Raw genomic sequence first — 17,656 nt, forward strand, 5'->3', positions numbered from 1 at the left:
GATGCACTGCAGCAGAGTGCTGGGTTGATGGATCGCGGGCAGGAAACAAGGTACAACATTTGAAATTGTTTTTTTTACTTACCTTGGCCACCTCGCCTTTAAGCATTGCCCCCGAAGCACCCAGTCTCCCGATGTTTTCACCCATTGATGCTACAAGGGGAGGAACACAAGTTCTGGTCCGGGGCATTACCAATGCGCATGGTGATGACGTCATGATTTCCGGGCGAAGGCGATCAGGGCGCAACACTGTACCACCACTGCAAAACTCCCGCCGAATTTAGCAAACCCATTTGTGCCCTGATATCGTTCCCCCCGGAGGCATTAACGGGAGGTGCAAAGGAGCCCAATTTCTCCCCCAATATTTGCTAAAGCTCTCAAGAAGACTGCAAGTACTGTGCAATCTTTGATCAATTCTGCTGTCACAATGTAGAAAAATGTTAGCAATTTTGAAAAAATAAATTGGTTCATTTAAGGTTATTAGATGCTGTCTTATTTAATCTCTTGCAGTTCTTCATATGAGCATTGAATTTGGTTACAGTTTAGACATTTTACACTAGGTTGCATAGTATTGTGAAACTGCCAAGTGGTTTGACTCCAAATGTTTTTTCTCAAATGAATAATAGCCCAAGAAAGGTCTTGCATGGTCTGCCTTCCTTTGTTTCAGGGCTGGTCCAAGAGGTTCATATTGTCAGTTGCAACCTGGATTGTGTTGGAAAGGAGAGACGCACTGCTTTGGAGGTGATGGTTTAAATAAGACATAAATTCAATCAGTCCTGCTGTTGTATGCAGAGCTTATAGGTCATATTTCCAGTACAAACTTCACTAAACAATGCGATGCTGTTTGAAGTTTATTCTGTAGCATTTTACCAGTGCTTGGCCAAACAGCTGCTTCCTAATTGATTTTTTTTGTTGAAATACTAATATGCCTCATAAAGACATGATAAAAGCATTCATTAAATAACACAAGTGGTTTAAATTATCTTGTAATTCCCAAATATGTATGCAATTCCTCTCATAACAACAGAATGTTATGCATTAGAATTTACTAATGGGGAATATTGTGGATTATTAATACTTTACTTGTCCATAACATAGTTATAAGAACCTTTAAAATCTCACTCTATGAACAGAGTGAGGTCAAGGACAGAGAGTGAATTTTCTTCCCATTTCTGTAGCGTTTCATTTTGGTTCTGTTGCAACTCTTCGAGTGTATTACTCATTAATAGAACATAATCAAGGAGACAGTTTTTTATTAAATGAAAGTTGGCAGCTGAGTGGCAATCCTTTTTGCTGTTATTGCGCCTGTACAGGATCGGCTGGAATTTTCAAGCCACAGAGTTTGAAAAACCTGCCATGTTTTTAAGATTCTGCTGAAAGATAAATTGAATTGAGATAAAACAAAAGGGAGAAATACATTTAAAAAAACAATAAAAAGGAAGCATGGCTACTTCCCTCGAGGCAGTGTGGTGGCAATGTGCTCTAATCCACTGTACCATGGATTGTAGGACATAGGGTTTATGATGATGAATAGCACACCTCAACTTGTGAGGTAATTCTCTACAAAGAAGCAAAATAACTGGATGTGGAATGCCCCTGTCACCCTCAAGCTGGCTAAAGAGCGATATGTTCTTTCTTTCCTTCCTTCCTTCCTTCCTTGCTCTTCTCTCTCTCTCTCACACACTCTTCCCTCGCTCTCTTTCTTGTACGTGTTGGTCCCTGCTAGGATATGACAGCTCTCGGGTAGCTCACCTAAGTGTCCATTATTCATGACTGAGCTGAGCTAATGACTGTTGGCAGGCAATTTGATTATGGGGATATTACAGCTGAGTATAATCTTGTGGATAATTGTAGCATTCCTATTGCTACTCTGGTCTGTTGGTTCAGTTAACTGTTACATAGAAACATAGAAATTCACAGCGCAGAAGCAGGCCATTTTGGCCCATCGTGTCCGCGCTGGCCAACAAAGAGCCACACGGCCCTCGGTCAGCAGCCCTGAAGGTTACATATAAACCTATGAACAATGAACAATGGCGGACAGGTAAAGAGCATCCGGCCCAACCAGTCCACCCCATACAACTGCGACACCCCATGTATCGCAACATTTTACACTCCACCCCACCCGGAGCCATGCGCTCTCCTGGGAGAGGCAAAAAAAACAGATAAAAACCCAGGCCAATTGGGGAAAAAAATCTGGGAAAATTCCTCTCCGACCCATCCAGGCGATCGAAATTAGTCCAGGAGATCACTCTGGCCGTATTAGACTCCCTGAAGTACTTACCATCATATCTGCGCCAGCCAACAAGAGGTTATCCAGTCTAATCCCACTTACCAGCTCTAGGTCCGTAACCCTGCAGGTTACGGCACTTCAAGTGCCCATCCAAGCACCTTTTAAATGTGGTGAGGGTTTCTGCCCCTACCACATTTCCAGGCAGTGAGTTCCAGACCTCCACAACCCTCTGCCTGAAGAAGCTTCCCCTCAACTCCCCTCTAAACCTTCCACCAACCACCTTAAAACTATACATCCTTGTAATTGATCCCTCCACCAAGGGAAATAGGCCCTTGCTATCCACTATATCCAGGCCCCTCAAAATTTTATACACCTAATGAGGTCTCCCATCAGCCCCCAGTTCCAAGGAGAACAAACCCAGCCTATTCAATCTGTCCTCATAGCTAAGATTCTCCATTCCAGGCAGCATCCTCGTAAATCTCCCCGCATCCTCGCCAGTGCTTCCTATAATATGGTGACCAGAACTGCACGCAGTATTCCAGCTGTGGCCTAACCAATGTATTATACAATTTAAGCATAACCTCCCTGCTCTTGTATTCTATGCCTCAGCCAATAAAGGCAAGCATTCTGTATGCCTTCTTAACCATCTTATCCATCTAGCCTGCTACTTTCAGGGATCTGTGTACAAGCACTCCAAGGTCCCTTTATTCATCTACACTTCTAAGTGGCCTACCATTTAATGTGTATACTCTTTCCTTATTAGCCCTCCCCAAGCGCATTACCTCACACTTCTCCAAATTAAATTCCATTTGCCACTGTTCTGCCCACCTGACCAGTAGATTGAAATCCTCCTACAGTCCATGACCTTCCTTTTCATTATCAACCACAGTCAATTTTAGTGTCATCTGCAAACTTCTTAATCATACCCTCTATATTCAAATCTAGATCATTGATATATACCACAAAATGCAAAGGACCCAGTACTGAGCTCTGCGGAACCCCACTGGAAACATCCTAACAGTCACCAAAACATCCATCAACCATTACCCTTTACTTCCTACCTCTAAGCCAATTTTGGATTCAACTTGCCACTTTGCCCTGGATCCCATGGGCTTTTACCTTTGTGACCAGTCTGCCATGTGGGACCTTACCAAAAGCTTTGCTAAAGTCCATATACACTACATCGTACGCACTACCCTCATCGACCCTCCTGGTTACCTCCTCAAAAAATTCTATTAGTTTAGTCAAACACGATCTTCCTTTAACAAATCCGTGCTGACTGTCCCTGATTAATCCATGCCTTTCTAAATGTAGATTTATCTTGTCCTTCAGGATTTTTTCCAATAATTTTCCCACCACTGAGGTTAGGCCTGTAGTTACTCGACATATCCCTTTCTCCCTTCTTAAACAAGGGTACCACATTAGCAGTCCTCCAGTCTTCCGGCACCATGCTTGAATCCAAAGAGGACGGAAAATGATGGTCAAGGCCTCTGCTATGTCCTCTTTTGCCTCACTCAACAGCCTGGGATCCATTTCATCTAGGGACTTATCCACTTTCAAAGCTGCTAAACCCCTTAATACCTCCTCTTTCACTATGTTTATTTCACCCAGAATTTCACACTCCTCCTCGATAGCAGTATCTGCATTGCCCCTTTCCTTTGTGAAAACAGACACAAACTATTCATTAAGAACCATATCCACATCTTCTGCCTCCACCCACAGATTACCCTCATGGTCTCTAATAGGCCCTACTCTTCCTTTAGTTATCCTCTTGCTCTTAATTTATAGAACATCTTTGGGTTTTTCTTGATTTTACTTGCCAAGAATGTTTCATGCTCTCTCTTAGCATTCCTAATATCCTTTTTAATTTCACCTCTGAACTTTCTATATTCCTCCAGAGATTCTATAGTATTTAGCCGTCAGTATATGACATAAGCTTCCCTTTTTTTTCTTTATCCTCACCTATAACTACCTAGATATCCGGGGGCTCTAGAATTGTTATTCCCACCCTTTTTCTTTAAGGGCACATGTTTGGCCTGAGCCCTCCGGCCTCCCACTGTTCCGACACTGATTTACCTTCAAGTAGCTGTTTCCAGCCCACTGTGACCAAATCACTTCTCAACTTAGCAAAGTTAGCTTTTTCCCAATTTGAGACTTTTATTCCTGGTCTATCCTTGTTCTTATCCATAACTACCTTGGATCTGACTGAATTATGGTCACTGGCACCCAAGTGCTCTCCCATTGATACCCCGTCCACCGGCCTAGCTTCATTCCCCAAAACTAAATCCAGAACCGCCCCCTCCCATGTTGGGCTTGTTGCATACTGACTAAAAAAGTTCTCTTTGATGCATTTTAGGAATACCGCACCCGCTATACCTTTCACACTATATTTGTCCCAATCAACATTAGGATAGTTGAAATCCCCTACTATTACTGCCTTATGGTTTCTGGTCTTCACCGAAATTTGCCTGCATATTTGCTCTTCTAACTCCCTCCCACTGTTTGGTGGTCTATAATACACGCCCAGCGGTGTGATCGCCCCTTTTTTATTTTTCAGTTAGATCCATGTGGCCTCATTTAATGATCCCTCTAACATATCATCCCTCCTCACAGCTGTAATAGCTTCTTTAATCAATACCGCGACCCCCCCTTTTTACCCCCCTTCTGTCCTGTCTAAAAATCCTGTAACCAGGAATATTGAGCTGCCAAGCTTGCCCCATCTTCAGTCATGTCTCTGTAATGGCTATAATGTCATACTCCCAAGTATCTACGTGTGCTCTCAGCTCATCTGCCTTATTCACTATACACCTTGCATTGAAGTATATACCATTTAGCACAGGAAGACCTCCTTGATTACTGCTTGTTAATCCTTGTTTCCTGTCTTACAGATTCATTTTCTACATTCTTGCTTTCCAATTTCAGCTTTACTTCCTTCCCTATTAAATTTGTTCTCAGGTTCCCATTCCTGTGCCAAGTTATTTTTAACTTTCCCCAACAGCACTAGCAAAACTCCTTCATCAGCTGGTCATCATAGTTAACTCCATATATTGCAAGAGAAAAAAAAACTTAAGGTTGACTAATTGCTATTGCTGACCTGTAATAAACACTGTTCAATAATTTATGAAGATAATCAGGGCTGGACTTTCCACTTAGATCGATAGGGCCCCAAAAATGGGGGATGTTCCAGCCTTGCCAATGTTTCAGCTCTCAGGATCGCTGGAAGAGCGCCCATTTTTTGGATCGCTAATGTTTTACACAATACCACAAATCCACACGAGGCACATTCTATGGACAATGTCACTCCATGACCTGAACCTTTATTCACAGGACCAAGAAGTGATGACCCTGCGTGGGACCTCCCTTTATATACCTGGATGACCAGGTGAGGAGTGTCTCCCACAAGTTCACCCCCTGTGGTCAAGGTGTGCATTTCTTATGTATATGCAGTATTGCAGTGTTATTACATAAAGGTTACATACATGACATCACCTCCCCCTCAACATCTTATTGGGATCATAGGTTAAGTCTCTTGGGTGGTCTGTGCTCTCTCGTGGAGCACCACAGTTGGGGCTCTGGTTGTTGAGCCTTGGTATGCATGTCTGTCACCTGTGGTGATTCTGGCCTGTCTGGGCTGACCGCAGGGACTGTGCATGCTGCTGAATGTTCTTGTTGCTCGTTCACTGGCGGTGGTGTGAATACCATCTCATGATCTTCCTCAGTGTCCATGCTGAACCTTTCTTTTACTTGGTCCAGATGCTTGCGGCATATCTGCCCATTGTTAAGTTTAACCACTATGACCCTATTCCCCTCTTTGTCTATTACAGTACCCTCAAGCCATTTGGGCCCCAAAGCGTGATTGAGAACAAATACGGGGTCATCAATTTCTATACATCTCCCCCTTGAATTTGGGACATGGTACTCATTTTGGGACTGGCGCTTGCCCTCAACAATGTCGAACAGGACTGGATGAATGAGGGACAGCTGAGTTTTGAGTGTTCGTTTCATGAGTAGCTCCGCGGGCGGGACCCCAGTGAGTGAGTGCAGTCGGGACCTATAAGCCAGCAGGAGGCGCGATAGGCGGCATTGAAGGGAGGGTCCTTGAATCCGGAGCATGCCTTGTTTTATGATTTGGACTGCACGATCCGCCTGGCCATTGGCGGCCCTGCTTGAATGGTGCTGTCCTGACATGGTTAATGCCATTACCCGACATGAACTCCCGGAATTCGTAGCTTGTGAAACATGGGCCATTATCACTAACAAGGATGTCCGGCAAGCCGTGGGTCGCAAAGACCATGCGCAGACTCTCCACGGTGGTGGATGTCGTGCACAAATTCAAAATGATGCACTCGATCCATTTCGAGTACGCATCAACCACAATGAGAAACATTTTTCCCATGAATAGGCCCGCATAGTCTACGTGAATACATGACCATGGCCTGGTGGGCCAGGGCCACGGGCTGAGCGGGGCCTCCCTGGGGGCATTACCAAGCTGGGCACACGTCGTGCACCTGCGAACACAGTGTCCCAGGTCTGAATCAATTCCCGGCCACCACACATGTGACCGGGCAATGGCCTTCATCAGCACGATGCCTGGGTGCTCGCTGTGGAGTTCCCTGATGAATGCTTCCCTGCCCCTCTGGGGCATGACTACCCAGCTGCCCCATAGTAGGCAGTCGGCTTGGATGGAGAGCTCATCCATCCGTCTGTGAAACGGTCTGACCTCCTCAGGGCATGCTCCGTGTGCGGGCGTCCAGTCCCCAGTCAGGACACATTTCTTAATCAAGGATAGGAGGGGATCTCTGTTGGTCCAGATTTTGATCTGGCGGCTGTGATGGGGGAGCCTGCGCTGTCAAAGGCATCAACAGCCATGACCATCTCAGCGCTTTGCTCCACTGCCCCCTCTGTGGTGGCCAGTGGAAGCCTACTGAGTGCATCAGTGCAGTTTTCGGCGTCGAGCCGGTGCCGGATGATGTAGTCATACTCAGCGAGCGTGAGAGCCCATCGCTGTATGCGGGCTGATGCATTGGCATTGACAGCCTTGCTGTCTTGACAGCAGGGATGTTAATGGCTTGTGGTCCGTTTCTAATTCGAACCTCCTGCCAAAAAGGTACTGATGCATCTTTTTCACCCCATAGACACATGCGAGTGCTTCCTTCTCAACCATCCCATATCCCCGTTCAGCTTGAGAGCGCGACCTGGAGGCATAAGCCACAGGTTGTAGTTGGCCCTCAGCGTTACCCTGCTGCAACACGCACCCAACCCCATAGGACGATGCGTCACTTGTCAGAACCAATTTCTTACGGGGGTCGTACAGGGTCAACAACTTATTTGAACAAAGTAGGTTCCGCGCCCAATTGAAAGCCCGTTCCTGACAGTTCCCCCAAAACCACTCGCAACCCTTACGCAGGAGCACGTGCAGTGGCTCCAACAATGTGCTTAAGTTCGGCAGAAAGTTCCCGAAATAGTTCAAAAGTCCCAGAAATGAATGCAACTCCGATGTGTTGCAGGGCCTGGGCGCTCGTTGAATTGCCTCCGTTTTGGATTCGGTAGGCTGAATCCCGTCTGCAGCAACCCTCCTGCCCAGAAACTCGACCTCGGGAGCCAAAAACACACGATTAGACTTAGTGAGGCGCAGGCCTACCTGGTCCAGTCGGCGTAGCACCTCCTCCAGGTTGTGGAGGTGTTCCTCGGTGTCACGACCGGTGATGAGGATGTCATCCTGAAATACGATCATTCCGGGAATGGATTTGAGCAGGCTTTCCATGTTTCTTTGAAAAATCGCGGCTGCTGATCGAATGCCAAATGGACACCTGTTGTCATCAAACAGTCCCTTGTGCGTGGTGATGGTGGTCAGTAGTTTAGATTCGTTGGCCAGTTCTTGGGTCATGTAGGCTGAAGTGAGGTCCAACTTGGTGAACAGCTTGCCGCCTGCCAGCGTGGCAAAAAGGTCCTCCGCTCTCGGGAATGGGTATTGATCTTGTAGGAACACCCGGTTGATAGTGGCCTTGTAGTCGCCACAGATCCTGACCAAGCTATCCACTTTTAGGACGGGAATGATGGGGCTCGCCCAGTCGCTGAATTCAATGGGCGAGATGATGCCCTCTCTCAGCAACCGATCCAACTCACTCTCAATTTTCCCCCGCATCACATACGGCACAGCTCTGGCTTTGTGGTACACTGGTCTGGCGTCCGGGGTGATGCATATCACTACTTTGGTACCTTTGAACGTCCTGACGCCAGGTTGAAATAGTGACTCAAATTGCTGTAGGACCTGTGAGCATGAACTTCACTCCACAAATGACATGGCGTGCACATCCCCCCATTTCCAGTTCATCTCAGCTAGCCAGCTCCTCCCCAACAGTGCAGGACCATTGCCTGGGACAATCCAGAGCAGCAGCTGGTTCACCGATCCATTGTGTGTGACCGCCAACATTGCACTGCCTAGCACTGGAATGATTTCTTTGGTGTATGTCCATAATTGCACCTCAATGCGTTCTAGTTTGGGTCTGCTGGCTTTGAGTGGCCACAGCTTTTCAAATTGTTGAACACTCATGAGTGACTGGCTGGCCCCTGTGTCCAGCTCCATGCGTACAGGGATGCCGTTTAATAGGACTTTCATCATCATAGGTGGTGTTTTGGTATATGAGCTGTGAATGTTTGCCACATGAACCCACTGAGCTTCAGCGTCCATTGATTTGCCCCAAGCATCATCCTGCCTCGCAGACCCCTCATCTGGTTCATCTGCCTCGTATATTAGCCTGGTTACAGGCTTTCTGCACATTCTGGCTAGATGGCCACTGAGGTTACAATGTCTGCAGATGAACTGTTGAAACCTGCAAGTCCTGGCAGCATGTCTGCCCCCACACCTCCAGCATGAACTGAGATTCCAATTGTTGTGAACAAAAGAGCTGTTAAAAGGCATTCCTCGCTGATTGTCCTTTTGACTGCTCTTGAGCACCCTGTTAGTGGGTATCAATGGCCCCAACCTGGGCTGCATTGTCCACTACGGAGGCGTAAATGTCCGTTCAACCTGCCAATGTTTCTGTTGGAGACTTACTCTTGGGTCTATTGCTGCCTGGGGTGTGTCGAACTGCCCTTGCCTGCCTGCGGGGCCCTGTGTTGCATTTTGATATTGACTCCCTGATCCATTGCCACGTTGGAGGCAGAATTGCGTGCGTATATTATCTTGGTTTCCTCCTCCCCCGCCATAAAAGTCTGAGCCATCAACGCCGCCGCTTCCAAGGTCAAGTCCTTGGTCTCAATTAGCTTTCTGAAAATCCCAGCATGACCGATGCCCTCAATAAAGAAAGCCTTTAGCATCTCCCCCCTGCAGGCATCTGTGAACTTACAGAGGCTGGCCAAGCGCCGGAGGTCCGCAACGAAATCCGGTATGTTCTGTCCTTCCCGACGTCGGTGGGTATTAAATCTGTGTCGGTCCATGTGTACGCTGCTCGCTGGTTTGAGGTGCTCACCGATTAGTTTGCTGAGCTCTTCAAAGGTTTTGTCCGCCGGCTTCTCGGGTGCTAGAAGGTCTTTCATGAGCGCGTAAGTCTTAGGTACACAGCTGGTCAGCAGATGAGCCCTTCGCTTGTCGGCCGCTGCGTCTCCCAGCCAGTCCTTCGTGACAAAACTCTGCTGGAGCCTCTCAATGAAATCGTCCCAGTCCTCACCAACACAGTACCATTCATCTGTGCTGCCGGTGGCCATTCTCGTGGGTCGTTGATTCCCGTTTCTCGTCGCCAATGTAAAGTCCTTACACAATATCACAAATCCACACGAGGCACATTCTATGGACAAGGTCACTCCATGGCCTGAACCTTTATTCACAGGACCAAGAAGTGATGACCCTGCGTGGGACCTCCCTTTATATACTTGGATGACCAGGTGAGGAGTGTCTCCCACAAGTTCATCCCCTGTGATCAAGGTGTGCATTTCTTACGTATATACAGTATTGCAGTGTTGTTACATAAAGGTTACATACATGACAGCTACTTTTGGCTTTTTGTGGGGGGGGGGCATAGCTCAGTGATGTGAAATGGGCCTCAGCGATATGCAAGGCAAGGCGTCCCTAGCAACGGCCTTTCTGCGCATGCGTTTTTTTTTAAAGAAGTTTTCCCCCGATTCGGGTCAGGGGTCATCCAGGCATGTGCAAAAGGTAAAAGCGGGGAGAGAGAGAGAGAGGAAGACAGACAGTTGAGAGGGGAGAGAGAGAAAAGTGAAAAGAGAGAAAAGTGAAAAGTCAAAGAATTAATAATATGTCAGGGCACGAGTCTGCTGAGAGAAGGAGGCGGGCAAAGCCTTTTTCTGATGAGGCCAATGAGGCCCTCGTAAGTGAGGTCCATAGCCGGTGTGCCAACTAATCCGGGGTGGGCATGGGAAACCTCTACCCTGGGCCTACCGCAAACTGTGGTGCGAGATCGCCGACATGGTCTCAACGGCGTCCAATGAGACAAGGGGTTCAGACCAGTGCCGCAAACGCTGGAACAGCCTGGTTGCTTCGGCAAGAGTAAGTATTATATATATTTTAAATTGTAATAGTCCACATAATACGTAAATCTCCCGTATTGAAATTAAGCTGATTATTCTTGCATATAATCCCTGCTAAGATCTGGGAAGGGCTTGGAACCTGAGCCCTTTTCAAGTCTTTTTCAGTCTAAATTTGGCACCGTCTCCTTTTGGATTACATTGGTGGGTGGGCCAGGACTTTTACCCAGACTGTGTCAGTCTCTCCGGCTGCTGTCACTTACACAGTGAGCCAGCCTGCACTGGGAAAGAACTCCCCTGACTCACTGTCTGTTCTGGGACACTTTCGGACATTAGCTCCTGTCATTCCCGAGCGGTCCTGATTACCTCCCCACCCCCTCTGGTGGCCCTCATGGAGATTGTAGTCGAGATGTTTTGTGTCCAGCATTAGATCCTAAACATGATCTTATGAAATATTTTATCCAAACGTAGATGTTATAACCATGCATCAATTGTGGATGCAAACCATATGAACATGCAACGTTGGAACCTGTTGTCTTTCCATAATAGTACCTTCGCTCATGCCATGCTGTTGTCACGTTTGCAGAGGAAGATATCTACAACAGAATTGAGCAGAGGCGCACCGGAGGAGGCCTTGCTCAGCTACAGCTGCTGACAGACCTCGAGGAGTGTGCAGTCGTGCTTGTGGGGATGCACAGTCGCTTGGCCACCACCCATGGTGTTGCAGAATCCTCCCTTACGTCACATGAGTAATGTGTAAAGCACTATTAATTCAAAGTAATGTAACGTCATTTCATTATAATATACAAGTGATGTCATGTTATGCATGCAGCTTCTGTGCTACTCTCAGGTTAACAACATAAGAACATAAGAAATAGGAGCAGGCCATCTGGTCCCTCGAGCCTGCTCCGCCATTTGATAAGATCATTGCTGATCTGATGTAGGGCTCAGCTCCACTTCCCTGTCTGCTCCCCATAAACCTTCACTCCCTTATCATTCTGTCTATCTCCAGCTTAAATATAGTTATTGATCCAACCTCTACAACTCTCTGGTGCAGTGAATCCACATAGATATACTACCATATGTACTACTATATGATGCATTAATATGTAACGTCTCTCGGTCACATTTATTGTAGTAGTGCTGCTCCTCCTACGTATGCCAGCGCAGTGCAAGAATCATGTGTACCCTTCTGATCTAATAAGCTCAATTGTGTTTTGCAGGTCACACAGCTCCAGAGGCGCATAGGGAGGCCGCACCTGCCCCATTGCAATTGGTCATCACCACGGGTACTGAGGAAGAGGAGACCACCGAGCCAGAGGAGGAGGAACTTATGGAAACGGAGGAGGATGCCCTTTGTATCCCTGAAGATACCTGCAGCCACATCATCGTCATCTTCGACAGAAGAAGTAGCAGGCCCAAGCGACTTGCAGCAGATGACTCCAAGATGTACAGTGCCTACGCCGACCTCACGGAGGTTGAGTCAGCGAGGTCGGCACGTGCCGCAACGGGCAGATCGACATGAGTGTATGTACAGACTGTGCATGGAGAGTGTCGCGATAAGTCGCGAGCTCCTCCAGGCGTTTGGTGGGTTGACGGGGAACATTGCCAGGATGTCCGCTCGCATATCAGAGGATATGCAGCTGATGATCAGGGAAATGCGTGAGCAGACCGCCGACATCCATGCCTTGCGGCATGCAAGATTGGTGGGAGACGGCACTGCACTTCAAGGTGCCGTCCCACCAACCACCAGCACACATGCGAGTCAGGAGGAAAAACTTCCTTCTGGCTCGGAAGTCGTTCAGTCAGAAATGTCTTCTCCTCACCACCCCCTGAGAGGATCCTGCCACCGACACCCCTCCCCACCTCCCCCCCGCCCCCCCACGCCACAGCAGCATGCCTTGAGGTCGCCTACTGCAAGTCATCCTGGTGCCGTTACCCAGGGATTAAACCGGGGTGCTAAGACACGGGGGTGGGTACAGAATCTGGAGGGAAGTGTGACCACAGGTAGAGAGGGGGGTGTTGTTATTGTTGTTATTGTTATATTGTTCTTATTGTTTTTTACATTTATTGTTGGGTGACTGTTGGGGGTGCAGGGCGGGGTGTTACAGTTAAAAGAAATAGTTAAATTGTTCAATTATTACATTTTTTTACTGCATTTTACAATTGTTGTGCAGTGTCTTATAATAACATAAGGTAAGGTAAAACATGAATACAATTGTTGGAGAACAATGGCCAGGCCAGGCCAGGCAGGGATGAAACATAACACAACTGCAACTGTTGTCTTTCCGTAACTGTAACTGTCACCAATGTAAGTTCATGCAAAGCGTTCATTTATGAGCTGCTGACACAAGAGTTTTACAGCTGCGTAACTCCCACGGGCTTTTCCAATCTTGCGTGGGGGCATGGGTTCATCGCCAGGCTGATTGTCCTCCCTGAGGTCCTCGTCACCCTCCTCCTCCTCATCGTCTTCCTCTTGACCTCTCTCCTGGTCAGGATGGTATTGCAGGCTGCCTCCAGAGTGGTCCAGGCATCTGAAGCGCTGATTCAGCACTCCAATTATCTTTTCGACGATATTGCATGTAGCTATATGGCTTTCGTTGTAGTGCATCTCGGCTTCCGTCTGGGAATTACGCAGGGGGGGGTCACAAGCCAGCTGGCAAGGCCATATCCTTTATCCCCCAGCATCCAACTGTGACCTTGTGGCTAACTGTTAAACAGGTCAGAGACAGTGCTGTCACGCAAGATGTGTGCATCATGGATGCTGCCTGGAAAATTAGCATTTACTGCCATGATTATTTGAGCATTTACTGCCATGATTATTTGGTTGTGATCGACAACGAGCTGCACATTCAGGGAGTGGAATCCCTTTCGGTTACGAAACACTTCCACATCCTGTAAAGGTGCTCTCAGGGCGATGTGCGTACAGTCTATTGCTCCCTGCACCTTGGAGAAGTTTGCTATTCTCGAGAAACCCAAAGCCCTCCCGGTCTGTGCCTCCCTGGTCATAGGGAAGCTTATAAAGTCCATCCTGCGAGCGTAAAGGGCTTGAGTCACCTGTTGAATGGACCAATGTGTGGCATGCTGAGAGATACCACAAATGTTGCCAGCTGAGACCAGAAAGGAGCCCAATGCATAGAAGGAAAGTGCCGCAGTAACCTTTACCTCAATGGGCAGTGCAGTCCTGATGGTGCTGGGAGGCTGCAGATCTCCCTTGATATATCTCAGCGATGACCTCCTTTTGGAAGCGCCGCCTCCTAAGGCACGTGTTATCGGACAAGTTCAGGTATGATTGCTTTTCCTTGTAGGTTCGTCGGGTGTAAAGTCTCCTCCATAGCAGCAGTCTGCCTTCTCTTTGATTGGGCACATCATGCTCTTCAATAAACCAATCTTCAGTCTGGAGCATGTATTATTCACCAATAATAGTAGAGAAGTTACAGACCCCATCACTATTGTTATAAATGCTCTAAATGTTGTCCTCAATAAATAGAAATGTGAGCAGATGATTGCCAAAGAGTCAGTAAGGCCCTTAAAATAACTCACAATTATTCTCCTGATAAGCCCCTTCTTCAAGCAGCCTCTGACTTCCTCCGAAATGGTGACGGTAGTGCCGAGTCCTGACGAACAGTGCCAGTCAGGAGCAGCTTTTCTCCAGTGATCTTCTCGGCGAGCGATCAGCCCACGATGTGTGGGCGATGTGGTGAAAGTTGCGGTGGGCGATCACCTTGGCGATGTGAAATTCTTGCGTGCCGAAAGTTGGGCCGACGATCTTTGGGCGATGTCCCAGCTCAACTTTCCACTTTTATGGTAAAATGCGCGTTAGCCTGCCTATTTGGGCGATAGATGGGCAATAGCTTAGCAATCATTAGGGGAAAGTTCAGCCCTCAGTCAGGTATATAGGAACAGGAGTAGGCCATTGAGCCCCTCGAGCCTGTTCTGCCTTTGAATGAGATCATGGCTGATCTGTGGCCTATTTAGATTTATGTGAAAACTGATACATTCTGGTAAATTTTAAGCACTTTTAAAATTCACAATTAACATATTTATTCTTAAAACTAAGAAAAATGAAGTGGAATTTAGATTTTTAACAGAATGACCAGGCTAACAGTTCCTCAAAACACTCCTACAACCAAACACTCATACTATTTCACAGAGGCAATCTACACCCTCCAGATACAATTCACAGAAACTGCACCCCATCCCACTCTTCACTCTTTCACAGAAATACATTCTCCTCTTCCAAACCTCCAGTTCATTTTGACACTCGTCTCCCTCTCCATCCCTCACTTCAGGCTGAATTTTATGGGGTGGTAGCAGGCGAGATTGGTGGTGGGTCGGGTGGGAAAGTTGTTATTTTTGACAGCGGATTGGCAATTTCGCCCCCATACTATTTGAATAATTTGTTTTGGTTTTTCTGGTCAGGTTTTTCTCACAGTATACTGTGATTGTCCAGTTATACATCAAATCAAGTTATCAACTGTAACAATTTCATTCTCATCACTCATTCCACTGGTTCAGTTTGCTTTCAGTTCCTGAATATAACTAACTTTAATTTTGCAGTTTGAGAGTTTAGGGTGAATTTCTGTGGATGTTCTCTCACTTGTCCATTGTTAACTTCAATGGAAGACTGCAGAAATCCCAGAAACAAATTGTAAGCACCACTGGGAGAGTTTGGGCAAGTGGGAGCAGGAGGTGTTGCTTTGTCTTGTTTTCCTCACCAGTGCTGACTCCCCGACCTGGGATGAAAAGTAAACTAAGTGTGACATCACAGCAAGAGGTTCAGGGACGTCGGAGCAGCCTATAAAGACCAGCTGGTGCAGCTGCAGCAGGGTGGGAAGGCAAAAAAGTAGAAAAAAATTGAAAGGTGACGTCACAGCCAAGTGGGTAAGTGATTGGCTGATGATTGGTGAGCAGTTTTTTCTTTTTCTTTTCTTTATCAGTAAGTAACCTTGAGCATTACTGTTGCCAAATTAAGTTAATCTCGGGGTTAAGTCATGGCAGGAGAGCTCAGACACGTGTTATGCTCCTCCAGTACTATTTGGAAGTCAGGGACGCTTCCAGTGTCCCTGACGACTACATATGCGGAAACTGTATCTGGCTGCAGCTCCTGACAGACCGCATTGCGGCACTAGAGCTGCAGGTGGATTCACTCTAGAGCATCCACGATGCTGAGAATGACATGAATAGCACGTTTAGTGAGTTGGTCTTACCGCAGGTAAAGATTACACAGCCAGATAGGGGATGGGTGACCAACAGAAAGAGCAGTGGAAGGAAGGTAGTGCAGGGGTCCCCTGCGGTCATCCCCCTGCAAAACAGATACACCACTTTGGGTACTGTTGAGGGAGATGACTCATCATGGGAGGGCAGCAGCAGCAAAGTCCATGGCATCGTGGGTGGCTCTGCTGCACAGGAGGGCAGGAAAAAGGGTGGGAGAGCTATAGTGATTGGGGATTCTATTGTAAGGAGAATAGGTAGACATTTCTGCGGCCACAACCAAGACTCCAGGATGGTATGTTGCCTCCCTGGTGCAAGGGTCAAGGATGTCTCGGAGTGGGTGCAGGATATTTAGAAGGGGGAGGGTAAACAGCCAGTTGTCGTGGTGCATATAGGTACCAACGATATAGGTAAAAAAACAGGATGAGGTCCTACAAGATGAATTTAGCGGGCTCGGAGCTAAATTAAAAAGTAGGACCTCAAAAGTAGTAATCTCAGGATTGCTACCAGTGCCACGTGCTCGTCAGAGTAGGAATCACAGGATAGCTCAGATGGATACGTGGCTTGAGGAGTGGTGCAGAAGGGAGGGATTCAAATTCCTAGGACATTGGAACTGATTCTGGGGGAGGTGGGACCAGTACAAACCGGACGGTCTATACCTGGATAGGACCAGAACCAATGTCCTAGGGGGAGTGTTTGCTAGTGCTGTTGGGAAGCAGTTAAACTAATATGGCAGGGGGATGGGAACCTATGCAGGGAGACAGAGGAAAGTAGAATGGAGGCAGAAGCAAAAGATAGAAAGAAGAAAAGTAAAAGTGGAGGGCAGAGAAAGCCAAGGCAAAAAGCAAAAAGGGCCACATTACAGCAAAATCCTAAAGGGGCAAAGGGTGTTAAAAAGGCAAGCCTGAAGGCTCTGTGCCTCAATGCGAGGAGTATTCGGAATAAGGTGGATGAATTAACTGCGCAGATAGCAGTTAACGGATATGATGTAATTGGCTTCACAGAGACATGGCTCCAGGGTGACCAAGGCTGGGAACTCAACATCCAGGGGTATTCAACATTGAGGAAGGATAGACAGAAAGGAAAAGGAGGTGGGGTGGCGTTGCTGGTTAAAGAGGAAATTAATGCAATAGTAAGAAAGCAGATTAGCTTGGACGATGTGGAATATGTACGGGTGGAGCTACGGAATACCAAAGGGCAGAAAACGCTAATGGGAGTTTTGTACAGACCACCAAACATAGTACTGAGGATGTGGACAGCATCAAACAAGAAATTAGGGATGCGTGCAATAAAGGTACAGCAGTTATCATGGGTGACTTTAATCTACATATTCATTGGGCTAACCAAACTGGTAGCAATGCAGTGGAAGAGGATTTCCTGGAGTGTATTAGGGATGGTTTTCTAGACCAATAATGCGAGGAACCAATTAGAGTGCTGGCCATCCTAGACTGGGTGATGTGTAATGAGAAAGGACTAATTAACGATCTTGTTGTGTGAGGCCCCTTGGGGAAGAGTGACCATAATATGGTAAAATGCTTTATTAAGATGGAGAGTGACACAGTTAATTCAGAGACTCCTGAACTTGGGGAAAGGTAACTTCGATGGTATGAGACGTGAATTGGCTAGAAGATACCTAAAGGGTTGATGGTGGATAGGCAATGGCAAACATTTAAAGATCAGATGGATGAACTTCAACAATTGTACATCCCTGTCTGGAGTAAAAATAAAACG

The 17,656-nt window shown here is 47.1% G+C and overlaps 1 protein-coding gene across 1 annotated transcript; it reads left to right on the forward strand.

Moving 5' to 3' along the window:
* Positions 1-582: 582 nt before the first annotated feature.
* Positions 583-12,793, forward strand: LOC139276733 (uncharacterized). Its single transcript, XM_070894720.1, has 2 exons — positions 583-738; positions 11,935-12,793. The coding sequence occupies exons 1-2, from the start codon at positions 613-615 to the stop codon at positions 12,790-12,792; spliced, it is 984 nt and encodes a 327-aa protein (XP_070750821.1). The 5' UTR covers positions 583-612; the 3' UTR covers position 12,793.
* The last annotated feature ends 4,863 nt before the right edge of the window (positions 12,794-17,656 follow it).

Source organism: Pristiophorus japonicus, chromosome 12 (genome assembly GCF_044704955.1).
Source record: "Pristiophorus japonicus isolate sPriJap1 chromosome 12, sPriJap1.hap1, whole genome shotgun sequence".
Lineage (NCBI taxonomy): Eukaryota > Metazoa > Chordata > Chondrichthyes > Pristiophoridae > Pristiophorus > Pristiophorus japonicus.

What these genes read in the sequence shown, in the direction of transcription:
- LOC139276733 (XM_070894720.1), top strand. Translation starts at nt 613, where the DNA reads ATGAATAATAGCCCAAGAAAGGTCTTGCATGGTCTGCCTTCCTTTGTT. An exon ending in AGAGACGCACTGCTTTGGAG is followed by an intron (nt 739 to 11,934) that starts GTGATGGTTTAA and finishes TGTGTTTTGCAG; the next exon opens with GTCACACAGCTCCAGAGGCG.